Source organism: Lygodium microphyllum, chromosome 2 (assembly GCF_053477565.2).
Source record: "Lygodium microphyllum isolate KBCC chromosome 2, Lygodium_microphyllum_v1.1.10, whole genome shotgun sequence".
NCBI classification, from domain to species: domain Eukaryota; kingdom Viridiplantae; phylum Streptophyta; class Polypodiopsida; order Schizaeales; family Lygodiaceae; genus Lygodium; species Lygodium microphyllum.
Window position 1 is genome coordinate 140932948 of NC_141136.1, and position 27829 is coordinate 140960776.

Below are 27829 nucleotides of genomic sequence, written 5' to 3' on the forward strand. Positions count from 1 at the left end.
TCAGTCGCAACTTGGTGACGAGACCTTCGTATTCCTTCCCGCATGGATGCACGGAGCTAGTGGCTTCTCTCTCGAGGTTGAGTTTCGGGTTCTCCAGTTCACTCTGTCTACTGGTCTTTACTGCAAATTCCCTTTTTGGTGGAAATCTTGGATCTTAGGGATCCTCTACATCTTCTCCTGCTCTTCTCTTCTTGCCTAGGTCACTTGGTCAGCATGGAGCCACCTCCCGAGATCGAGTACGGGCATATCCTTATGGTTCTCGACACCACACAAAGTCTGACATTCCTCCTATGCATTACATGTTTTCATCATCTTTGTACTAGGGCGCTTGGGCAAGTGAACAATTTTCCCACGAGGAACACTGTCCAAGTGGCACCTGTTGCATGAGCATTCTTCAGTATGTAGCATTGCATCTCCACCTCACTCTTCTCGTCCCCCTTTTTGGGCTTGAGAGGGGATGTTGAGAAACCCTTCATCTACAATTTGCATTTTTGCGTTTCTGCATTTTGCGTTTAGGGTTTGCAGCCCCAAAAAGGGGCACCATCCCTGTCACCTCTTCTCCCCAACCTCTCCACTACCCTCACACCCCTTCAAGAGGACATTGTGGTTTGTGGTTCGTGGCTGTCTTCATCATCTTCCTTGTGCTACGGCACCCTTGTTCCCTTGTATCACATTCACTCCATGATTCAAATCTTGATCATTCCATTCATCAGAGTTTCTTCTCTCTTCTCCTCTCTTCTCCATGTTTGCTGAGTTCACTCCATGTTCCTCCCCCCCAACCCTACTATCTCACTGGTACGTCATCTTTTGATAGTGGCAGCAATCGCTGCAACTAGACAGCCATGTGTGTGTAGACTGATGGCTGAAATCTGCACTCACAGGTGAGAAACCTGCACAGAAGGGGATTATGACTGAAGGGCCAGCCTATCAATTTATAGATGAGGATGGACCCTCCCAAATTACGGTTTCATTGAACTCTCTCAAACCACTCCCCGTTTTAGGGTTTCATAAAATTGAGCTTGTTTTGGGGCTGTTTAAGTGGCTAATCAGCATAGAATGCATTTCTTAGCTCAACACCCCCTCTCAAGCCCAAAGCAGGGTGAGAAGAGAAGGCCAACCCAGTTTGCCCAAGGTGTCCCACCCCAAAGCAGCCAAGGCATCGGATAAAGGGTGCACGGTGGCTGCCCCAATGACCTACCAAGACTACAAAAACAATGGTTATCTTACCAAGGGAGTTCAAATAGCCACCCTAGAGAGGATAGGGCATCAGACAAAGGACGCTCGTCGACTGCCCAGTGGCCTACCAAGCCCTACAAAGGCGGATGGAACTACAATGAACTTTGATTTTTTATTTTTTTTAAATGAGAGATGGTTTGCAATCAATTCAAGAGAAGACAGGAGAATGAGAAGGGATGGTTAGGTCCAACCCATCACAAAATGGACAAGCTACCCATCCACTCAAGGATGTCGATCATGAGGGAATGGTGATATAGTAATGGTGGTGTAGTGTACAAACCGTCGGTGGAAACACCTTAGGATCCATCTAGTGGTGCTCTAAACAATGAGTATGCTACATACTGTGAAATGCTCATGCAACACGTGCCAATTGGACAATGTCCCTTGGAGGAAGTTGTTTACTTGCCTAAGCGTCCTAGTACAAAGATGATGAAATCATGCAATGCAAAGGATGGAGGTACAAAAGGGGAGAAAGGCCAATGACGAAGACAAGGACCGAAACCTATAAAATACCAAGAAGAGTAGAAACCCCCTCTCAACCTTGAATGGCAACGCCAAAGGAGGAAAAGGAGCCAAATTTCGATCTTCATGTGGTGCCGAGAACCATGATAAAAAGAAGCATCCCGACTGGAAGAGCGAGGCAGAAGTCACCGCCATAATAGCATCAAGAGAGATGTATGATCCGCCATGGGAGGGGAAGCCTCCATATTGATAGAAGAGCAAAACTCCTAGGAAGGTAAAACCATGAAGGGAACGGTGCATATCCCATGTCTCCACGCCAGGTAGGATGAGACAAACATGTAGATTAGTCCAACACTGAAAACAAAGTCTGCAAAAGAGAGCAAGATCTACAATCACATAGGTAAGTAGTGAGATGCTCTAAAAATAAAACAAAACTAAAATAGAAAAATTAATTGAATGAACAAGTGCAATAATGCAAATGTATATGTGTGTGTAAATGCAATGGAAGACTTAAAAAGAAAAGGAAAAATACAAGACTCCTATGGGCCCGACTCTATAGCCTAAAGTCCTAAGAGGGTGACAATAAGAAAAAGCTAAGAGGATGGCTACCATTGGATACGCCCACTAGTAGGTAGCTGCCAATGAAACACCTGACGAGGTGGTGAGATAGTCCTAGAAGAAGGCAAATGTGATGTGGATACATAAAGTGCAATGGGATCAGTGCTAGCAAACCAATCAATCAACCCCTCAAGAGTAGAGAAGGATGGCCGTTGAGGCTATCCTTGTGCCACATGTCCAACTACTGCGGGGGCTGAAGGAGCAAATGGGACAATAGCAAGAGGCATAGCCCCACTAGACTGTGTAGTCGTAGTAGTCTGCTCTGGCTTTCTAGGTGGTAAACCTTAGGCCTTGGTTTAATACTCCTCATCCACATGGCCCAACTTCTAGCAATGTGGGTAAAACCTATTTTCTTAGGAATTTGTTGCCAAAGGAGTCGTGTTTCTTTGTTTCCATCAAAGGAAGTAATGTCACCCTTATTTTGGCTTGCCTTCGCATCTTGCGAGTTTTTGCCACTATTGGTTTTTGCTCCAGAAGAAGAGGCAACCAACCCTCACCCCTTGAAATAGATGTGAGTGGAGGACTTCTTGTGGAATTGATCATGCAACCTTGCGTAACGCAAGAACTAGCATTCAAAATCATAGAAGGTCGTCAATCTAGACAGTGAGATAATGTGCTGGATAAAATGGAAGTATTTGTCAGGCAACTTGTTCAAGAAAAACGTGACCTAAATTTAGAAAGAGCCAATAGTGGCCAACTTAGCTAGTAAACATTGATATTCGGCCAACTTGACTTTCAAATCGTCCCCTTCCTTAATGGAAAACTCCTAAAGCTCAAAGAATGAAACAGAAGATGTAGGTATACTTGATGATAAATGACTACTTCTTGAGTCCCCTCTATTAAGATTTACATATATTTGACCATCTGGATCTTGCACACTGAAAGGCCAAACAGGAGAGGGTTTCGATTCGAATGACTCAGAAAGGTTGTACTAACCTAAGACAGAGCCTAGCAAAGATGATAAAGATGGATCGCCAATCGTCCAAATGTCATATTGCCTCCATGATTAGAAAGGTGGCTAGCCTCACCGACTGGTCCAAAAGGAGTAGCAAAACTAGAAGAAGGGATACCTTCCGATCCATACTAGTTGCATAGGTACTCCTCAAACTCCTCTATGAGGTTAATGAAATCTAGAATATCTAACATAGGTGTAAACATAGAGGGTAATGATGAGGGTGAATATGAAGTGTCGTTCTTCTCACCGAGTCCATAATGCCTCCTTAGGGCCACCATGATGGAGAAGCCTGATAAGACATCATGGGGTCATGAGAAGAAGGTGTCTGTGACATTATGATTCACTTACGAGTCGTATTGTGTGCCTCGTACAAAGACTAGCACTCCACAATATTTGCATGATACTCTTTATAAGAGCACCAACTCTGATAGCATGTCAAGAAGACTTTGGAGGCATTGCTAGGGTTTGCACTGAGGGAAACGCAAAATGTATGACCATGACAGAAGCGCAATGAGACAAACACAAACACACAAAGCAAAACTCAAACATAGAAACTCGAACACAAACAGAAGAAGGGAGAGAAAGAACACAACTCTGAAGTGAATGAATGCTGTAAATGAATGTAAGAGTATATAGTGTGCCCAAGGGCAAAGCAATGTGTCAGAGAGTGACATCCATCGGAGACGGATCCCAAGCCTGTGACCACCAATCGAAGTGTAAGATGAAGATGATGCAGCAAACACAAGTGTTAGGAGGACCCGGAACACCAAACGCAAGCAGGAGAGGTGTAGAAGCGAGCTGGCAGCTGTCGCCTGATGTGGGAAATTGTCCTCTAATGTGGAGGAGTACCAACACGTGTTGCTTGGAGATAGGACACCAAACGCAAGCTGAAGATGCAGTTGCCAAGGTGTAGCAGCTGTAAACGCAAGCAGAGGAGGGTCAAAAAACCGTTGCCAATGCTGATGGAGGAGCACTAGATGCAGAGGAAGGTGTGGCAGCAGTAGCTAGGGCTGGATAGCCACGTGTGTGTGGACTGATGGCTGAAATCTGCACTCACAGGTGAGAAACCTGCGCAGAAGGGGATTAAGACCGAATGGGGGAAGCCTATCTATTTATAGATGAGGATGGACCCTCCCAAATTAGGGTTTCACTGAACTCTCTCGAACCACTCCCCGTTTTTTCATTAAATTAAGCTTGTTTTGGAGCTGTTTGAGTGGCTAATCAGCATTGAATGCATTTCTTAGCTCAACAATTAGTTCAGCACATGTTCCTTTTCCAACATTGACAAGCTCTCCACTTCTCCATGTTGTTTAGAAAACATCAATTAATTTAACTAAAATTTGGAAATTTTCATTCCAGAGTACTATGTTGATGGACATGTCTCACTTGAGGATAAAAGTGTGAACAACCTTGAATAGAGTGTAAAATCTGCCCACCATTCACCATGATGCACGTGCAATGTAAGGCAAAGGACAGGTGTGTCTAGTGTTGGCAGCACCGACACCTTTCGTACTCATTTCACTCCAGTTTCCATCTAAATTTCTGAATTTTAGTGCTATCCAGCCAGCCCCAGGCCCTGTTCGGAAAATATCTTGCCTGTGAATCAGCAAGAGTTATGATGCCTGCTGAAAATCATTATTCCCATCTGCATATTTCAATTCAAGGTAGAACTTGTGCCACGTGCCTTAAATACTCAAAATCCTTGTCAAAAATGTCTATGAGAGCTATATGAGCATTGCTACTCAATTTCAAACACAAAAGGTCTCAAATGAGGGATTGACTCATGTACATCAAGATGTACAAAATATATTCTCTACAATTGTGGCAGCCCAAAAAGAAGACATTTTTGCTAGTGGACCTTCAACCTTTCTAAAGAAATTATGCATTTCAGCCACTTTTAGATCTGCCCTCTTCGTACAGCATCTTTGATGCAATTGAGGACCACTCCACCACCTTCACAATGATGTATATGCAATCCAAGGCAAAGGAATGCTGTGTTTTGTGTTGGCAGCAGCAGGTGACATCTTTCCTAAGAGGCTGCAATTTGCAGCCAAGCAGCAGCTTTTTCAGCAGGCATCATAACTCTTGCTGTCATCATCATCTTGAGCAGCCAAATGTCAGCTTTTTGCCATTAATCATCAGTGTTCATCTGAGACATCATCATCAGAGGTGCATTTTGCAGCTGGCAACACTTGTTAGCAGGTGACAACATCATTCTTGGTACATGCGACAGTCCAAAACATCATGTCTTGTAGGTTCTAGTCTCGGTAACAGCCCACTAGTGTTTGCTCCAGTTGGCACATCTGTGCTTTGTGATTTTTAAATTTTCCGTCATTTCACTGCTGTGATTTTCATCGTTCATCATCATGGCATGCCCATTCGTACCTAACATCAAGTTGACCAGTGACAATTATGAGATTTAAAAGAGATCTATTAGCCCATCCTCTAGATGCATTCTCGTTGGAGGTATTATGGCATGCCCATTTGTATCTAGCATCAAGATGGCTGGTGATAATTGAGAATTGGAAGGGATCTATCAAGCCCATCCTCAAGGTGCTTTTCTCATTGGGAATACATCAAAGTTACACTCCAATCCTCGACAAAATAGATCCAGGGGCCATGCAGAAGTAACTTGCATCAGCACAAGCAGCTTTGGCTGTCCTTATTTCACTTCTTACTAAGAAGGTGTTTGCCACTGCAAGTAAACATAAAACTGCATCACCCTTTGGGATTATTCAAAGGTCAGGTATGCTGGAACAGACAACACCTGTTAATGTCAGCTTGAAGAGCAGCTAGTCAAGTCTGGGTCATGCACTCAAATCTGCCATAAATGGTCAATATAAATTGCCCACATGCTTAGTTTCAAATCATGTAAATTGCAGTTTAAAACTTTCTTGAGCTCTTGTTTTTTTGAGGGGCCACATTTGTGGATACAGCAAGAAGGGTGGCAGTCATGGCAACAACAATCATTCCGACGAGGATGAGGATTCCTGAGGCAAGAAGGGAACCCCCAGCCTAAAGCAGTCATTGTGGTTAGAGAGGCCATCATTACAAGGACTGCTATCGGTGCCAGGACAATAAGGCTGAAATCTGTATTGAGTCTTGGAGAGGGCCCTATCATGGAGCTCCGATTGGACAAGCTCATGGTCGTGGATGCTACCAGTCCTACAATGCTCTACCAGATATACTTCGAAAGCATGCGTTCCTTCTTGTTCCACCTATTGCCATCTCATACTACTAGGTCTTGGCAAAGTTGCCTCCTTCAGAGGATCCTTAGTAGATGCTCAGCACCAATTGGATACTTTTACCTCTTAAGCATTCTTCAAAGGAGGCATACCAAAGGCCCTCTATTTTCCCATCTTCACAAGACAAGATGCCCTTTCCTTTCCAATATAAGCCTCCCTCCTTGACTTGGACAGCCATTCCACCCGTCCCCTCTCTCCCTTGTCTTCTCAGAGACTGTCCTATTCCCCTCCTATTTCTTTGGTGGCCCTTGTAATGACCCAGTTTCTTTCGCATGGGAACAAGCTTCGAGAGCTACAGGTTTTAAACCTTATTGAAGACATCTAAAGGCATGCATCTGCTGTTAGAGCTGAATTGCAGCACTTCTGATCTTTGTTGGAGCATTCTTTGACCTTTCAATAAGGTAGGAATGATTCTGATCACCTGGCCACCTATTCTGAGTGGTTGAAATGTTGAGTTCATACCATCTGGGATGAGCATTGCGAAAATTATAAACTATTAGCCCACCTAGATGCTGTGCATGACAACAATTGCCAGACTTATGGTATTTTTGCTTGTCTCTGTCAAAAATATGCTCACTATTGATCCTTACTAGATACTTAGGGGGCTATGGTTATAGAGACTGAAACTAGCCAATAGATGTGAGGACAGCATTGCATCCTGAAATTTCACATGCTGTAATGTTTCATCTATAAGAGAAACATTTTGAGAGCCAGTTGTTAAAAGCACTAGGGTATATGATTACTCTTCAACCTGTAGGGTCATGAATAATGTATCAAACCGTTGTACACTAACAGAGTAGATTGTCAACAAGCATTACTCCTCCAGCATGCCAACTCATGCACTACCTATAACAGACCATAGAATATGAACCAGCAAACTTCAGATTTAACAGCCTTACACTATAACTCTGCATAGGACTTAATAATCATGCTATGTGATGAGCTGGTGATAAGCAATGCTCTTTTCCTTTCTAGTCTGCAAAACATTCAGATACCTTCCATCTTACAAGTTAAAGTAACCATTTCAAACATAAGATTGACCCCAAAAAGTTTTGCAAGGGAAAGGCCAAATAAAGCATAAGATGCTATGATATGACATTGTGACAATACCTTCAGTAAAACGAAACCATTTGGCAGGTTCACAGAATCCGTTGCAAAAGGCTTGGACTTAACAACCTACACCACCCAAAATAACATGCAATATACTATCAGGGCCACCTTGAAAAACAAGAGAGGAATAAACAATTAGAGGAAATATGATAAATGTTTTAAAAAAAAGCATAGAACTTCTGAAAAATAAAATTTGGATAGTGAATCCATTTACTTTCTCGGGTATATTGAAAGGACTGGATATTGAACTACTCAAACCTGCATACTCATCCCAGATGTCACAAATAATGTTGGGGAACTTGAAAAACCCATTAAATACCAGAAATACAGGTGAAATTTTCTTACAATTAGGGTGTTATTCTAACAACTTAAAATTTTACAAGTTTAAACTTCTGTAAGCTATTCATATTATACACTAGGTAAGTCCCACATTTAGCCCATAGAACTGAATTAGCAAGCAATACTTGTTAAATATCAGCTCCACTTATCAAAGTTTCTTTTTGTAAAGCGAACTGCTGTCCTCCAGCTCATAGTAAGCTGTTTTCAGCCTACTAAGCAAGCACTTGAGCTGTGTTTCATGCTGTGTTTGAAACACACATACTTCAGGTGTGGTGCTGCTTACAGGCTCCCTATATAAATTCAAAGAACCATCTCTAGAAAAATGGAAGCCGATGTAGAGCCAGCAACTATGTAGCACCTCGAGCACTAAAGTCTAAATCTAATATATAATGACGTTGGCTAGTATCAGTCATGTCTTGATCTCACCCTCTAAGATACTCTTTTGAGCATCAAAAAGTCTCTTAACTAAGGAAAGAAATAGAGGTATAAATGGGGCCTCAAAGCAGAGGTGAGCCGAAAGTGGTGTTGGAGACACTGGGAACACTCCAAGAGTGTGTCGCACTTGTAACAGATCCCAAATCACAACAGCAGCGATCCACTGGGGCTGACCATTTGATGATGACATAAGCAGTAGTGGAGGGAGCTGAAACACATGTCCTTTGACCAGCAGGATGTTGGTAATGAATCCAGCCAGCAAAACACAGTGTGCTGGCTGGAAAACAACAGCCAAGCAGGCAACAGAAGATGGCAATGTGATGGCATCGACTGGCTGTCCACAAGATGCTGAAAATGTAGGCATGCATAGGGTGAACTGTGGGCTGTAATAGGTGGTGTTGACAGCAAACAGCAAGTGGCATCCCCTAAATGATGGTGACAGGCTGGCACCCCAGTGCCTTCGCCTTTGGCGTTCCCTCCAATCTCTATGCACGGAAAAGGATCCCATAAAAACTTCTTTTGAGAAATGGGCTCAATATGCAGGTCTCCGAGTGCCAGTGATGTCCTCCGAGTTGGGTGGCAGCCTCCAAATGATGAACGGCAATGGGGCATCACCTCCTAAAGCTGAGCAATGCTCCTGGACAGGGTATGGGCAACAGAGGAGCAAGGCGATGGCTAATTGACTAGTATAAATGATGATGGATAATCAAGGGGATAGTGAGGATAAGACAGGATGCCCACAATGTGTCCTTCGATAGGGGGTTTTGAGCATTATACTACTGAAAAATAATAATGCATCTTTTCATAAATTAAGCTTTTTTGGACTGTTTTAAAGGGGTAAAACTAGGTATTAATGCACCATAATTTTGTGTTAATTCATGCATTAATTTTAGTGTTTCGATCAACTTAGGTCTTGAGAAGCAGCCCGAGTCTCCTATTGTTGTTACTACCTCTGAAGGCACAATGAAGAATGAGGTAAGTCCTAGTACTGAGTGCCAAATGTGCAACCTACTAAATAACAATATAGATGGGATGTAAAGAATGCATGAGCTCATGCATTAGTAGCTCTATTTGTCAAAATAATAACCATCCCTTGTATTCACTCAAATAAATTGCCAAGCAAGCTCGAGATGCATTTGCCAAGCTCTATCAAATGTGTAATGAGACACATGTTGCCTACCTATGTAAACAATCGAGTGCTAGGCATATGGATAAGGGTGACTCCATCAATGCATATCTCACAAAGTCAAGGATCTCAAATAGCAGCTTGTTGCAGTTAATGAAATCATGCCAGGTAACACCCTAGCAAACAATGTTTTGAATACCTTAACAGCCTCCTGCCAAAGTTTTGCATTTTAACTTCAGCTCATGATAAATGGAAACCTCAATGCCTTATGAGTTGGCTTGAATTACTATTGTTGAGAGAACAGTCTAGAAAGAATCATTCTCAGTTTCGTACAATTGATTGGGCATTTGTTGCAGGTCATCATAAAGGCAAGGTAAAGGTCTCTTTTGCTAGTAGCTCAAAGCCTAAATTTGATTGTGACAATGTTCTAGGAAAACTAATGACCACAATGATGATAAGAAGAAGCTTTTCTATCATTATGGCAAGCATGAAGATCACGATATTGAGGATGGTCAAAAGTTGCAAGCCAAGGAGAAAAAGAAGAGAAAGCAGAGTTTGAATGTTGCTAATGTATTAGATTTTGAACCTAAGAAAAAGGATCATAAACATTATGTTCAAGAGGATTATGCATTTACCACACATTGCAATTATGATCCTTTTAACGCATGAACATGTAAGCCAGTTTTTGATTCTGATGTTTGGTATTTTAATAGTGGTGCTAACAAGCTATTATATTACTCCTCCTAAGATGTTGTTTTGCTCTTTGAAAATGCCTCTGCAAAAAGGCTCTATTCAATGTGCCAAGTTAAAGGTGTTGGTGAAGTGTAGCTTACAACAACTAATGATAACATACTTACCCTCTTGTCAGTGTCATATACCTAGCACAAAAAAGAAAATGTTGTCAATATCTGCAATCGCAAGAGTTGGTTCAAAACATATACTTGCGGATGACAAATGTACAGTTTACAATCACAATGCTGGTGATATCCGTTGCATCGAGGACTTCATATCATGAACTTTATAGGATGGATGTCAATGGGACATTTGCATATGATGTGTATGTTGTCACTGTTAGTTTTGCAAACAATGCTAAGTTGTGGTATGCATGTTTTGCACACTTGAATTATGATTCCCTGTAGGGCCATGTTGGGCAAGACATTATGTCTAATTTACCACATCTACAAACTCCTACAAGACATATATGTGGGACTATGTAGGACATATATGTGGGAATTGTATTCTTGGCACAATGTAGAGTGTTGGATTTCTTGAGGATGGTTCTATTAAGCCAACTAAGAAGTTACAAGTGATACATAGTGATGTTTGTGGTCCTATGAGGACATCTTCAATTGGTGGCTATTTGTATTTTGTCGCATTCATTGATGACTACAGCAAATTTATATAGATCTACCCCTTGAAGCTGAAGTCAAAGGTATTTCTGTTCTTTAAAGAGTTCTTATCTATGGCTAAGAATGAGACACATTGTACAATTGGTACATCATGTACAAAACACAAGGGAGAGTATATGTCCAAAGGGTATCATGCAATTAGAAAAAGACACCAAGGCTCAAGCATCAATGTATAGAGCCTTACATTCCACTGTGAAATGGAGTGAGTCATGACTCATGGTAAAAGCACAAACTTAGGTTTAGTTTTTGGTTGGAATCTATTTTATGTGATAACTATATAGTGAACAAGTGTCCCCAACCAAGGGTTTGCAAACAATTACACCTTATCAAGCTTGGTATGGCAAGGACCCTTATGTCACGAATTTGTGTGTTTTTGGATGCTTGGCTTATGCTCTTGTGCTTGAAAAACAACACGCAAAGTTGGATGACAAGGCCTTGAAAATGCAATTTTTATGGGTATAGATATGAAAGGAAAGGGTACTAAACTATATAATCTTGCTACACATAAAATGATTATTAGCAAAGATGTGACCTAAAAATGTAGTCCATACCTCTCTTACGCAAACAACAAAAACATGTATCTATGAAAGAAAACTTTGGTACTCTCCAACCTCTTTGGTACACAACAACTTAATGGAGATCATGGCTCTTTGCCATCTACATAATCTCATGTGCAACTAAAGATATTGCCCACCAATTAATTTGTTGACAAAATGGATTTGAATGAGGCTTGAAGAGAGAGTAACCATTGATGAGTCAAAACACTTGCCCAAAAGGGCTTTACAAACTATCAAAGATAGTAAAATGGCTACTCCTTTGCCTACTAGGATACAAGTTGGGATTTCTTTTCATGCTTCATTTATTGATGGCCATGCTCTTGTTGCGTCTATTTGATTAATGGAGAGAGTGGTCGCTAGACATGTGGCATGAGGGCAGGCTCAACAGCCTATATCTTTCAATACTCCTGAACACTTGCTGATTGGTCTACTAGCTCCTCACCCATTGCACTCTTTGCATCCATTCTTAGGTCATCCTCTACACCTCCATCTAGGACCACTTCACCTTGTCAAGCATTAAATTTGGAGCGACCTACCAATGGACCTATGCAATGGTGACCACATTCTTAGTCTTTCCTTCTTCAATCTTCCGCTACATTCACTCGTACCTACACACTCGTCCTTCCTAGGCTGGAGACATGTTTGAGAGGGGGTTTCTACCCTTTATTGGTATTCAATAGGATCCAGCACTTGTCTTCGACATTGGCCTCCCTTCCTTGTTGTACCTCTCCTTTGCATTGCATGATTTCATCATCTTTGTGTCATAAGTGGTGCAGCAATGAAAGCATAAACAACATACTGAAATAAACTGCTGAAACACAAGATAAGAAAAAATAAACACATGCAAATGAGAACTCAGATGTATGCCCAGTAAACGGAATCCATATCAAACACGAGACAGCAGCATACAATAGTGAGTCACTGGCTGTGTGGACACCCTGGCACCGGCTCCTCTCTCCTCAAAAGAATCCACAAATGATGGCTAAAGCACTGAAAGAGAAGGAGGAGCCCCATCAATATACAAGCATAAAATGGGGGGAGCATCAAATGTAGTCGGCTAGCATTTAATGCTGGTTGGCCAGCATTAAATGCTCCCTAGCCCTAAAAGGACACCAAAAAATGCCAGAAAAAATACTGCCAAAACCCTTGCAGCACAGACTCACCCTGAGCTGACTAGAGATGATGACTCGTCGGGGGGATCCACATCCCGCTTCATCTTCTGCTCCTTTTTCTTCCTGGAAGCCGCTAACTCTTTTCAGTCCTTCCTTAAATGACCTTTCTTGCCACAGTGATAACACTGGGCCTTTGACTTCTTCATCTTTGAACCCCTCTCTGAAGCTGCAAGAGTCTTACCTGAACCTCCATAATGTGACGGAAGCCTCCCCTGTAGTCGCAAAGTAGCCTCATGCTCAAGTAGCATGGAGGACATGTGAAGAAAACTGATAGAAGTCGTAGATGTCTACACCCGTAAAGCATTCGCCACTCCATCAAACTCCGGAGGGAGCTTGTAGAGTACCGTACCAACAAGATGTGCCTTTGATAGGGCAAACTGCATGGTGCGAAGCTGGTCCTGGAGTTGGGTAACACGAAGTAGGAAGGATTGAATCGTATCTTTGGATTCAAACTTCAGTTGCTAGAGTTGTCCATAGAGAGTAACGGCCCGCATGGTGAAAGGAGCCTCGTACATCAACTGTAACTTCAACCATACATCTGAAGTCATCGTACAGGAGGTGACCGCTAGTAGGACTTCTTTGGAAATACATCGAAGTAATACTGAATAAGCACGGGCATCATCTGAATCCCATGTAAGCACTGCCTCCTCATGGTTGTCTTCATCAAAATCAAATGGAACTAGAGAAGGTTGTCAAGGACGTGCCACAGCTCCGTTAACCACATACCATAACCGCTTTTGAATAAGCCAAGCTTTCATCACTACACTCCACGTGTAATAATCAAGTCCATGGAGCTTGTCATTAGTGGATGTGCATGGAGGAGCCATCTAGAAAGGATTTAGAAAAGAAGTAGAGAAAAGAAAGGATTGGGAGAGGGAACACAGCCAAACCACGAGCACAAACTGCAAAAAACAAGAGTTCACATACAGTATAACCCAAAAGCTGATCAAAAGAAGCCAAAATCTCCTGCACAAAGTCAAAAATCAGTTCAAATCTGCCAGAAACAGCAAAAACGGCATGTTCTGCCAGTTGCCCAGCCCAAAATAGTACTGAAAACAAGAAAACGCAGGCTGCACACTACATAAACAGGTGTAGGGAACTATCGCCAGCAGCCTGATGATGAAAACACAAGCAGCAGGAGGTGTTGGACAGCAGGCGATGACAAATCTATAGAAAACGCAGGTCAAACAAGTCGCCTGTATGGAGCAGCAGCCGCCTGAACAGCAAGGGTGAAAACAATCCAAAAATCAGCAATAAAACACAGTAGAAACACAAAACCTAAAAAATTGATACCATGTCAAAAGTAGTGCAGCAATGGAAGCATAAACAACATGCTGAAATAAACTGCTGAAACACAAGACAAGAAAAAATAAACACAAATACAGATGAGAACTCAAATGTATGCCCGGAAAACGGAATCCATATCAAACAAGAGACAGCAGCATACAATAGCGAGTCACTGGCTATGTGGGCACCCTAGCACTGGCTCCTCTCTCCTCAAAAGAATCCACAAATGATGACTGAAGTACTGAAAGAGGAGGAGGAGCCCCAACAATATATAGGCATAAAATGGGGAGAGCATCAAATGCAGTCGGCCAGCATTAAATGCTCCCTAGCCTTAAAAAGGGAACAAGAAAATGCCAAAAAAAATACTGCCACAGCCCCTGCAACACAAACTCACCCTGACCTGACTACTCGCCCTGAGCTAACTAATATGCTAACACTTTGTGCTAGGGCGCTTGGACAAGTGAGCAATTTTCCCACGAGGAACACTATCCAAGTGGCACTTGTTGCATGCGCATTCTCATCATGTAGCGCACTACTTTATGCATCTCATTGTGCAAAACACACCTAGGCAAAGCCTGAGCTGTCTCCACCCGTAATTCTTTACCACCTCACCATCCTTCATCATCCTTGTCATCGACACACTGGAGTGGTCATATTAGTTTGTCATTTTGCAATGTATTGGATCTAACCATCCCTTTTCATTCTCCCCACAAGGACAGTTCGTTAAGAGGCTGCAAACTATATCCATTCTCCCAAAACAAAACCGAAAAAAAAAGGGATTCAATGTGGTTCCATCTGCCTTTGCAAGTCCTAATAGGCCATTGGGCAATCTACAAGCAACCTTTGTTCGTGCTTTGGCCGCTTTGGGGTGATCACTTGGACTCCCTTGGTAAGATAACTATCACATCAATAGTCTTGGTAGGCCACTGAGTAGCCAACGTGCACCCTTTTTTTTATGCCCTCAATACTTTGGGGTGGGACCCCTTGGGGTAACAATGGGCTTGAGCTTTTCTTACAGTCCCTTTTCTAGTTCCAGTTTTGTGGAGTGTTGAGCTAAAAATTCATTCCATACTAATTAGCTCTTTAAAATACTCCCAAAACATGTAAACTACCAAAAGTATCATCAAACTTGGAGTGGTTCTAGAGAGTTTCTATGTCCCACATGCAAAACCCTAATTTGGGAGGATCCTTCTATCTATAAATAGACAAGTTGCCCACCATTCAGCCCATCCTTGTCTTGCAAGTTTCGGCCATCAGCCCTCTTTCACTAGCTATCCAATCTTCAACGACTACTACTGAAACCATAGCTTTTTCATACGGCAATTATACATCATATGCAAAGGAGTATGAAAGTATAATTGGAGTATGGTTCAGACCTTGGGGTTGAATCATACGTTGCCCTGCAACAAGCTGAATAGTAGTCTAGGACAATCTAAAGCAGTCGCCAGCAGAGCTGAGAGCTATCGCTTACAACAATGGACAGGCTGAAGATAATGTGGCTACAGTCGATGATAGCTGGACAGCAGATGGAGGCGGGCTGCAGGCTGGAAACTGGGCGCCAACAGCAGCAAAGGGTGTGTGGGTTGGTGTAACCTGCAAACAAGGATGATGGCTGAATGGGGACAGCCTGTCTATTTATAGATGTGGAAGGGCGCCCCAAAAATTAAGGTTTCCACTAAACTCTCTCGATCCACTCCCTGTTTTAGGGTTTCAACTAAACTCTCTCGAACCACTCCCTGTTTTAGGATTTTACTCTAAAAGAGCATTTTTAGTGTGTTTTGGGGCTGTTTAAAAGGCTAATCACCAAGTAATGCATATTTTAGCTCAACACCATCTACCTTTGCAAGTCTTGGTAGGCCATTGAACAACCGATGAGCACCTTTTGTCTGATGCCTTGGCCTCTTTGGGGTGATGCTTGGGGCTTTGGGCTCCCTTGGTAAGATAACCATCACCCTTGATGCCTTGGATGCTTTCGTGTGGGATGCCTTAGGATGGTTACAGACTTGAGTTATCTTGATAATACCTTCCTAGTTCCAATTTTGTGTCTAAGAGGGGGTGTTGAGTTTTAAAAATGAATTATAAACTGATTAGCTCTTTCTTATAGCCCCAAAACTCAAATTTCCAAACTTTGATTAAAAAAGAAGTGTTTATAAAGAGTGTTTATGTCCCATAACCCAAACCCTAATTTGGGAAGATCCATAGACCAACTGCCCAACACTCAACCCCATCTTGTTTTGTAGATGGTCAGCACCTGTTCTCTAGTATCTACACCACTTTTATCAGATATCTCAATTTGAAGTTGTTATCCTTCAACTAGCATCTCCTTCCAAACCATCCTCCATTGCTGTCAATTCTATCCTACCTGTTATCCACATCAAATAGGCTACTTTTGCTGCTAATCAGATCAGCTGCATTTTGGTGCAGCAACTGTCACATGCTTCTTCCCGACTGATTTCAGCCTGCTGTTCACTGTCTAAGCTGTCCATCAGCTTCATCCCGCACTCATCCAAACTCTCCACATTAATGCCAAACACATTGGAGGCTGTTTGTTGCATTTCAAGATCCATCAAAGTACAACACACTCTCCAACTCATACTCTCTACTTGCTCCTAGAGACACTAGAGTTGGCCGCTTAGTATTGACCAAGTATAGTGTGTTCCCTGCGATATAGAATCTTCAATGTTCATTGTCTCAAAGTTACCCTAACCCTACTAAATTCTTTTATCAGCATGCGCTTTGTTATATATTTTTTATTTGTAAACAAGTATTTCTTTACAGAAGTTCCCTTGATGAATCCTCTAATTACCACAAGAACTCACTCAACCTTGAAATTTGCATCCAAAACATAAGTCTTTATTCTATGCAATACAGAGGTCATAAATCTTTATTCTATGCAATAGAGAGGTCTTCTTGCTAAATGTATCCACCACTGCATGGACTCTATGACACCATGGTAAGCAACAAAATATCACATCACACAAGTGCATGATGGTAGACTCTTTGGCATTTGCTATCCACATAATTCTGCACCAAGCATCTAAATCCTTCTCAAAGCTTGCCAATTTAAAAAAAAATTCCCATTGCCCCTTCATTGTGGCATCAATACATATATCCTCTAGAGTCTATATACAATGGTACATGGCTTTCTACCACAACTGTAGACCTCAATAGTTTTGTAATAGATAGCACACGACACTGTCAAGAGATATGCCCTTCCTCTTCAAAATAAAGCTTTTTGTTGCTTCTATTTCTTGTAGCCACTTGACTTGCCTCATCATGGCCAAGTAAAACAAAACGTGTGCTACTCTTAACAAATCAATAGTTGAGAAATCTGTAATGAAAGTCCAAGGCTTGAAGGCCAATCCTTCTCGCGTTCAAAAAGTGGCCAATTGCTCTTCAAAAGAATAAGAGAAAGGGGGCCAAAGGGTGCTTATCTTTGGAGGGAGAAATACTCTCTTGTAGCTTATTACTAATGGCATCTCCCTTGGTTATCATAAAATGAGCAATCACACCATGAATCGATGCTCTTTTAAAAACCCATCCTAACTAATCACACCCTCAAAGAAATCCAGCACTCTATCATACACCATCACAACACACTAGAGATGTTGTCAAGCAACTAGTCTTGCACTATGTACCATGGATCAAATATGGGGGTATTTGCTAGTACTAATGAGCTTAGGGATGACTATTTACATTGTCGCCATCATCAAGTACTAATCTATTCTTTTGCCCACACCCTCTTTGAGAGGTGAACAAGAAGCATCAACACTCACCACCTCCAATAGTTTTAAGGGGAAAAGCATTAAGAACTGATCCTAACATGAGCATATTTGAGGTTCTTGTTGATAAAAGGCTCCCAAGGGCCAAAACCATCTTGAGATTTATATAAGGACATCCAATAACAATCTATAACACATTGAAAAGTGTGCTATTACACCTACTCTATCTACCTCTCCATTGTCGGCAGGCAAGGCTCTGCTCAAAAAGGTCCCTATGCTACACTTGCCACTATGGCAAAGCTTCTGAATGTATGCAACACCAGTTATAGAGCAACTACATCCTAGCATCCTGTATTGTCAACTCCCTCTAGATTTTATGAGCTTTGAAAGACTACTTTCTTATTTGATTGCCAAAGATATGCTTCTCCATTGTTATCCCACAAAATTGCCAAGTGGTGACCATTCATCCAAACCAATAGCATTGATGCCAGAAGGAAAATGTGAACCCAACCTATGGCAATTGTGCTCTACCTCACCACCTACAAAGCCTACTCGAACATTATCAAATGCAAGACATTTACCAGAAGACCAGCTGATAAAGCCATATAGTTACGCCACAATGCAATGCATGTCCAGATGAAGAGCGTAGGAAAAACAGAGAACTATAGTTAGAGAGAGAGAGAGAGAGAGAGAGAGAGAGAGAGAGACTGACATCTGAAGGAAAGACTTCGAGAGCTGGAGGGGGGGGCGGAAGGGGCTCTTCCACCATAAAACCATGCATTGCCTGGCTCTTATCCCCAGTGTTAAGCAAGCAATGCGGTCCGGGCAGGCACGAGAAGAGAGAATGCGACTTCATTTCGTAAGAGAGCCTGTGTTTGCTGGTGCAGATCTTTTTTATGGTCCTGGCCTGTCGAGCGAACGCAAGGGGAGAGCGGGTCGGTGGGGGCGACACAGAGAGAGAGAGAGAGTCAATTGTATTGTTGGCAATTATGAAAATTGAAAAATTATCAATCGTCTGCGCTGCTCCTCCTTAATATATATCACTAAACAATATCATATGACATAATCTCGTATCATCATTGCGTGTCTTGCACGACGTCTAATGATTCACAAGCATATGCTTCTCGATGGTCTTTGAGGTGGAGATAGAGAGGGTGGAAAAGTTGGCATGCTTAATCCCACCGGAGGACTTTCTCCAGCACCCAGCACAAAAGTTCTTTGAGGTGAGAGAGAGAGAGATATAATAAAGGATTCGCGGGTTTTGGGAGGGGGGCAAGGAAGATAGAAAAGGTATATAGGGTGAAAATGTTGGCATGGATGCTCCAACCAATTGTTCCAAGTCATCTCAATGGTGGAGGACTTTCTTAAGCATCATGGTTCTAGGCAAAAGGAAGACAGAATAGTTAAAGGGTGGAAAAGTTAGCATTGTCCAACCAATTGTTCTAAGTCATCCCATGATGAAGGACTTTCTTGATCATCGTAGCTTTGGGTAAAAGTGTCGAGGTAGTTAATTTCAAGCGTTTCGCCACCATATCAAACTTCACACCTCACACTTGGCTCCAAGCTAAGGTATCCTTGTTGTTTTTGGTTGAAAGAATATCTAGTTTAGAAATTTCAAAATCCAATATGTGTCAAGATTGTGTTTGAGCCTTTAACAAATGGGTAACTATCCAATTTTGCTTGCTTGGCTCTTGCTTTGTTTGAGGTTGTAACCAGATTCTTACCACTATGGTCAGCCACACACTTAATTAACAAAATTGCACCTTATCATGGAAGTTTGGCATGCATGATATAAGATGTTCGTGGTATCTATATTTTGAGCTACTCTTAAGGTACATTGTTCCTCATAAAGTGTTCAAAGTTCAAGCTATTTTGTCGAGCATGAGGATAAAGGTTTATTGTCAAAATGTCAATGTGATCTCTAGACTTTTTGTTTGTGCTATTGGAATGGCTCATGGGCCATGACCTAGGTAGACCTAATAATAGAAGGTTTGCTTCTCAAGAATATGCTTGGACATTGAGCAATCTTATTACTTTTTCTTTGGTGATTGGTGCATACAAGTTGGCTAGCATTATTGTATTGAGGGGCAAAATGTGTATGATCTTCAAGGGTTGTTAGTCAACCATGACTTCAAGTTGATGTTAAGAAGAAAGGCTTCTCACAATTGAACACCAATTCAAACTTTTGGAAGACTTGAGACTCATAATCGTCAGAACTTATATGTTCCTAAAGAAACAAGGTGACATCATGTTAATTTCCTTAATTATATAACCTAAGCCTCTCATCTTCCTAACTACATGAGCATATCTACCAAAGCTTTTGTCACCACTCATATGCTTCTTCTTCTCCATCCTTTATCTTTATGTTGCTTCGTTTATAGGCATTTGGATGAATCTTGGATTGGTCTTTCAAACATTGAGGGTAGATTTCCTCTTGGTCTATGGACCAAATTGTTCTATAAAAAGACCAAACCTATGGTCAAATTTAGAATGTTGTTGGGAGATGATAACGCAATCCTACTTGTGTCAAGAATACGACACTTCATGGTGCTGATCTCATTGATACGAGTAAGCAAGTGAGAGAGAAAGAGAGAGGGGAGGTGAGGGAGATTCGGCAAGACCTAAATAATGGAAACTGTGCATTTGTGTTCAATCGTGGCAAAAAGCCTCCATTCTCTTGGCACAATAGCTATACATGAGATACATGGAGAGTATCAAGGCTCAATTGAATCTACTTAGATTGTGGGGTTTGGTGCATAATCTCAAATTGGTGCATATTATGTACTTTAAGGCTATGCTTAGAGAATGATGCTAATGAAGGTGCTTTGTCATTCTACTTCAACACCTACTTCGGGGATTCTTACAGCACTTAAAGAAGTTTGGGTTAAGGCTCATAATGGTTGTAATGGTAGTGGAAACTTGAATTAGATCTATGAGTTCTATATTAGAGGCTACAAAAAATCATGGCAAGTGTAAGGCTAGAGAACAAATGGGGATGGAGCATCGTAGTCAAAGATGTTACGATGCTTTGCTATTGTATCTCAATGTTAGTCCCAGTGACTTGGTTTTGCATCAACTCCTCAAATGAATTTACCTTTTCATCGAGGATCAATAGAGCTATCAATTTGAAGCTACAAAAGTGTAGCTGAAATGCAAATGGTGCTTGGTAGGAGATGCTCCCATTAGCTATTTCTTCAACTCATTGAATACCAATAAGAGAGGGGTTGCATCTCTATGATTAAAGATAATGAAAGAAATATACTTAGGAATGACACACTAGCAATGTTGAAAGTGGCATTTTAAGGTTGTAGTTATAGTAATCTCCTTTTCCACAAGATAAGATACTTGATTAGAAGGATAGTTCACCCTCAACAACACATGTTTGTTCAAGGAAGGAAAATCCATGATGCCATTATTATCATGATATTCTCAATGGATCATGCTCTTAGCCATAATAAGCTAGCATTTTATGACAAAATGATGAGATCTAAAACAAGGAAGGCAAGAGCTCACAATGGTGATGAGAAATGATAGTATGACACACACTAACACATACACACACAAAATGACATGATGTACAATAATGATCTTCTTGCTTATTTAGTTTCTCATAGGTACAATCGAGTGTCCTTGCTCAAGTAGGAATATTATATCATCCCTCTTCATATGCCAACTATCTAAACACCTGCCCCCTGAATGCCATGGGTATGGTATTGGATTTACATGGTTGAAGTTCCCTCCTTGATACAAGGTGGAACGCATTTTTAACATAGGCTTACAAGGATGATTTTGGAGGTGTGGATTTGTATGCCTCTTTAATAAAGTTAGATGCTTGAACAAAGTTGACTACTTTGTTTTTTGTAGAATTTGGACACTTACAAATAATCTATCCGAACTCTTTGCAGTCATCTTATTAGGGTATGCTTTCCAATATTTATTCATCATTTATCCTCTTTTATGATAGAAGGAACATCTTGATGATTGGACCAGCCGGCTTGCTCCATGAGTGTTGATGTAGATGTTTCTTTAGGGTTGCTTATGTCTCCTCTTCATCTAAGTAGGCTAAGTAACACCTTCAATTATAAGTCTAGATAACATTGTTTAGGGTGGTTACAGCTTACAAGGGTGGAATAAACCTTATTGATAGACTTTAATTGAATGTACATCACTTATTGGAGCTTTTGTTGATGTTAACTCTACCATTAACCCCTTCATGTGGGAGATGACTTTCTGCAATGTCTCTCCTTGCTTATATTCCAAGCTAAAAAACTCTATTCTAACTAAGATATTGGAAAATTTTCGCTTTACTCCATATAACTTTTCCATCTCGTTCAGCTTAGCTCTAGTAGCGGGGAGTTGATCCACAAGATGAACAACAAACTCATTCAAATGCAACATTATAATGTATTGAGTCCTCTTATCATCCTAAACATCTTCATTATTAGAAGTATTAACGGCCTTGGTGTCTTTGACAAAGGGCTAGTAACCTTTCTCCATTATTTCATTTTAGTTATAATCCCCCAAGTATAAAAGATTTCTTTGTTAAACTTTCTAATTTGGGATCCAAACTCATTCTTTGCAATAGATGAGGAAGGTCTTCCTATTTGCACTTAGGCAAAGGTAGTGTCTATTTCTTAATGGAAGTAACGCGCAATGAGTGTTGAAAAGTGGGATACAAAACAAGGATTGAAGAAACATTGATTTAAGATACTTGCAATCTTAGTCTACAAGGTTCAAAAGGCTGAGTTGCATGCTTATAATCATATGTATGCTTTTACGATGAAGTTGAAGAATGAAAGAATAGAAGTAGTATGTGTTGGCTTTTACATTAATGCTTGTAGATATGCCTTGCCTTATCATGCCAATGAAAATCACCTCTCAAGTGTTTAAAAACACTAATAAGGTCTAAAATTTGATGAATACAATTTTAAAAATACACACTTGATGCTTAAAAAACACCATTCTTCAAGCTTATTGATTGCTTGATTGGAATGCCTATGAAGTCGCCCAATAAAGAAGCTTGCAATGTGGTTGCAAAATGTGCTCTAATCACTCTTAAATGAGACTATAAGAGCTCCAAACTTGACCTTAAGTGTAAAGAGAATGAGTTATGCAGTGTAAAGTGAGCTTAAATGCTCATGGCTCTTTGGTTGCTACAAAACATTGGTTTGAGAAGATGGTTTGATAAGCAAACATGACATTTCTAGAAGCCCTTTGAGTTGGAGATATCTTATTAGGACACTTCCCTAAGCTAGCTATTAGAATAAAGCCTTGAACTGAGAGGATTGCTGCTCTAAACAAGTTTTTATGCCTAAAAGGAAATACTCAATGATGTCACCATCTAGTAGTATAGTTTTCTAGGTCTGATGTGTGAAAGACCTATAGTTGATGTTGAGGAAGAAGTCTTTAATTAGGTATTTGAGCTAGTTCTACCTCTTATATACTCCTCAAGCCCTCCAATATCAACCATTCTTAAGCTGTAGTGCATAAGATTGGCTATTGTAAAAGAACTCTTCCCTCAAAATTAAAATGTACCTTTGGACTAGAGCTTGGAACTAATACATTGATACAATATGAAGTGAGTAAGGCAAGATCTCACAATGATGATGAAGATTAAGATTATGAGAAGGAGAGATAATGACACAATGTACAAGAATGATCTTCTTACTCAATCAGTTGCTTATAGGTCCAATTGGGTGACCTTGCTCGAGTACGAGTTCCCCTTGACATAATGATAATGCACTTCAATGTGCTTGGTATGAGCATGGAACATTGGATTCCATGCAATTGCTTATGCGCTTTGCCTATTGGTGAAGATGGTGGCAAATGATTGGCCAAATACCCAAATTAGCCAAAAGACATCCAAGCCAAACACACTCAACCACAATTGTGAAAGTTGCCTTGTACTCAACTTCACAACTACAAGTGGCCATAGTGGGATACTTCTTGCTCAACCATGATATACATGAGTTGTAAGCATGAAGTTGAAATCACTAATGGACACATGAGTGTTGTAACAACCAATCCAAGAAAGCATGTAAATCCAATGGTAATGATCCCCCTTATGATAAAATAACCCAAGGTGTGAAGTACCACTCAAGCAGCAAAAGATACACTTCATTGCTTGGTATGCTTAGTGCTTGGTATATGCATAAACTTTCTCATCTACGAGACTACAAACTTAATGTTAGGCCTCATAATGCATATATAAATTAAGCATCCAACAAACCACATAGATAAAGACTTCAAATATGTTTGCATAGGAGTAACATTAGGCTTGTTGTCCTCAAGGCCAAATCTGAGTAATAATATCTAAATCTACTTCCTTTGACACAAAGCAATACCTCCATCACATTGCATGGAATAAACTCACAAGTAATGATAAAATAGGCCCAAATTTGACATGACAAAAGTTGAATTCAACTTAGCCTTAAAATTAGCAATATGTATCTTGTTAGGGCCAATGAGCAACATGTCATTGACATAAACCACAATGACCTTGTGTATGTAACTTTTGAACTTCTACTTCTCTATCATCTCTTCCATACAACTTCCAATCTCCATAGCCTGAGAGTAAGGAAGAGAGCCTTTCTCCACCACCACCACCACCACCACCTCCTCCTCCTCCTCCTCCTCCTCCTCCATTTTCTCTACTTCTCTTGGCTTGGAGTAGTGGTGGCTTACAAAATTGAAGAGGGAGCAACATCAACTTGAAGAATATGATAGGATTAGGAGCCGAGAGAGAGAGAGAGAGAGAGAGAGAGAGAGAGAGAGAGAGAGAGAGAGAGAGAGAGAGAGAGAGAGAGAGAGAGAGAGAGAGAGAGAGAGAGAGAGAGAGAGAGAGAGAGAGAGAGAGAGAGAGAGAGAGAGAGAGGACTAATAGTTTTTATGGGTATAAGTTAGCCTTATTCTCTATTATACAAATGTACAATGTGTACATTTATAATGGGTGACCACCTAGCCTTTGTCCATTGGTCTTTACCCAAATAACATCCCACTTAAAGAAAATATGCTTTTAAGGGAGGATAAACAATGAAGATACTATACAATGGCAATCCATACTTTGTAGTATGAAAAGTATTTGGAGAATAAGCTCTTCATAAGTAGATCTACACGATTGTCATCTTTGTGAATCTTGGCAAACTAAATCCACTTTTCCTTGAGCACTTCCTGATTAAAGCAATACTTCACCTCAATGTGCTTAATTTTTGAACAAAAGACACAATTCCATGCCAATTAGATGATACTCTAACTATCACTATGCAAAATTGTAGTGCCTCATGTGTGCAATATGTGGGACTTAAGAACAAACTCTTATTCCTTCAAGAGCTTCAAACCATGTGCATTAGCAGCTACCTCTCACATAACTTCTACTCAATCTCTACTCTAAATCAATCAGAGATACCTACCCTTCCTATCTAGAAAAATATAAATGTAAATTGATATCGAGTTGTAGCAAGCAACATCTTACCTCTTCATTTTAGTATTGCTCCAAGGGTCATTGTATACTCCACAATCCACATGTAGCTCTTAGAGTTGTCCACAAACTTGCCACTAATTTTATGTGCGATCTAGAGAGGAGAATATGGAGAACAAGGGGATAAGATGAATAAGAAGAGATTCCCTCGTATCCCTTACTCTCTCTCACTCAATATGTCACACCCTCCAACAAGGTGTGGAGAAGAAAAAAGAAGAATAGATGGAGCTTCATCTCTCAAGTCCCTCACTCCCTCTCCCTCTCACCCTCATTCTTTCCCTCTCCTTCACCCTCTCACAAACATGCAAAAGAGAAGCAAGAATGGGATACTCAAGTTTGCAGGCACATGAATATCTTGTGCTATTCATTTTCATCACTTATGTACAAAGTCTTTACGGTTTTCGCCCCTCTTGGGCATCTTGCTCACTTTATGACCTCATAAGTGATCCTCCTCTACTTACATGCTTTCCCTAAGGGCTAGAGCTAACCTAAGATGAAAATTTATATAGAGTACTTTGCTTTAACCTTGAGATTCCATGAAGATATATACAATTTGCATAGGAATGAGCTACTCAACTCTCATTTTAATACAATTTCAAATAGAATGTCCTTTAGAAAAATACAAGTGTTCCCAAAAAAACCAAATGAAGCTAAACGATGCTGTTCTTCAAAAAATGTGGTTAATGTTATCCCCTCCTAGACAAGTATGTGTTCCTTTTAACCCATATTAAGGGTAGATCCTTCATGTTGGGGATCACCATAGTGTAGTGGTCATGTTAGAGGAGTGGTGATTATTCTTTATAAAGAGGTGGGGGTTGTTTTCATTACTCCAGTAGGTGATGGCTCGAAGATGCATATGATTTCATAGTTGTGTGGTCATTGTAGAAGAGGTGAAGGATCAGAAGATTGGAGGATGCATGGTCACCAATGTTGTTGGATGATCTTTATTGTCTTCAATGTACTTGCAATTTCTATGCACTCCTTGGGGTGTAACTACCTTATTATGCAATGTGAGGTGCTCATGCAATTGCAACTAGGAGATAGGTCGAACTCCCAACAAGCCTACAATGTTGTCCCACACCTAAGGACCCAATTGATTTGTGATGCTTAATTGCAAGGTGCATTTCCCAAGGTGAAAGGTCATCTAAACAAGTGCCTAATATCTTACCCTTGATGTACCTTGAGATTGTGTTGGGGAAAAAGTGGACTAGGGGATTAGAAACATAGCCAATCAACCAAAGCCATTGAGTGGATCCAGCTTGAGGATCCTTAGCAGTAGTGGTTGTGTGGTGCACCTACCTAGGGTGAAGCTTTTTCCCTCTTTCAATTTCTCAATTTCTTTTTTTTCTTTATTGGATTATCTTCAATCTTTAGGGAACAATTGCAATGTGTGGGTTAGATACCCCTTAATGAGAAAGTATTATTTCTTTGATTCTCATAGTTAAATGGAGAACTCCGAGTAGAATGGTTGTATATAGTTAAATGGAGGACTTTGAGTAGAACAGATGTATGTAGTGAGCAAAGTGGTTATCCATAGTGTCTTTAGCAATGCTGTAAAATACGATGGGAGAAGTATTGTGTGCAGGTGGAATCAAATCATGGCAACCCTATCTATTCCAATATTTATATTTTTAAAAAAAGGCAAAAAGCCATCCTCATATGGTATGGGTGCATATTACAATAGTTTCACTAGAAGGTGAAGTAATTGCACATTATGATAAATGCAAGGTCCATCCAATTAGTAAAATTCTTGACAAAATCATTCAAAGATAGTCTAAGATCCCTTGGTTAGAATAGGTCAAGCTTATCATTTGATGATGCATTTCCATTAGTTACCTTTGCAAAGTTGCACCAACCATGGCATTGTTGATTACAGTCCCTATGCCTTTTGGGATATGAACAATAGAGTGCATTGACTTGTTTATGTGGTTGTAAGTAGTAGAAGGTAGAGCAAGCAAGCTAATTTGCATTTAAGATAGTATATCACCACTATAGCTAGTACTTTCAAGTGTCTTAGGGCCTCATTGTTAGGTATTCTCTCTTGGTCATATCCTCTGTAGTCGGCAAGCTTCCTTCAATGCATCTTTATTATATTGGTCTTTCCATGTTCCAGCTATGCTTACCCCTAACTTGATAAGCATTTTTACTAAATTGAAGGGTAAAGCTTTCCAAAATCTATCTTCTTAATAAATGTTGAAATCAAGGCAATAACTAAATCAAACCCTCATTTCTTGTATTACCATCCAAGTTCTTCTAGGTCTTTTTGTTGTTCTTGATCGTGACATTGAAAGTCAAGAGGATGATTAGATAACTTCTATGTAGGGCCTACAATGCATGTAGAATGATCATATAGCATTCTTGGATCTTTATTGCCATCTTTACTACCTATTGAGAGATTTGAGACATTTCCCTTGCACCTTTGTTGGTCTCATCAAACTATATAGAATGTACATAGTATGTAAATGTTGACATGATCTCTAGTGGCTCCATAGCCATTGATATAGACTATTTGGGACTTGCTACATCCTCATCAGAAAGTAGGAACTGTCCCAAATAGATACTCTACTCTAATACAACTAGAGGTAGAGTCATTGTGCTAGAGGGTTCCATAGTGGCCATTATGGACAAAATCAAGGGCAATCTAATGACTCATAAGAGCTATCACATATAGGTGGTAGA

At 40.6% G+C, this 27829-nt stretch overlaps 1 protein-coding gene across 2 annotated transcripts in view; it reads right to left on the reverse strand.

Annotated features, from left to right (window-relative positions):
• LOC148040403 (uncharacterized) overlaps positions 1-18853 on the reverse strand; it is a 56502-nt gene extending 37649 nt beyond the window's left edge. Inside the window, exons 1-2 of one of the 2 annotated variants that reach the window (XM_087699339.1) lie at positions 18386-18853; positions 7627-7692 (exon numbers count right to left, since the gene is read on the reverse strand). In XM_087699339.1, the coding sequence (XP_087555465.1) occupies positions 7627-7692; positions 18386-18529 (210 nt within the window). In that variant the 5' untranslated portion in view covers positions 18530-18853. The remainder of the gene's footprint in view (positions 1-7626; positions 7693-18385) is intronic. The other variant, XM_087699347.1, reaches the window with a different exon arrangement.
• Between the last annotated feature and the right edge of the window lie 8976 nt (positions 18854-27829).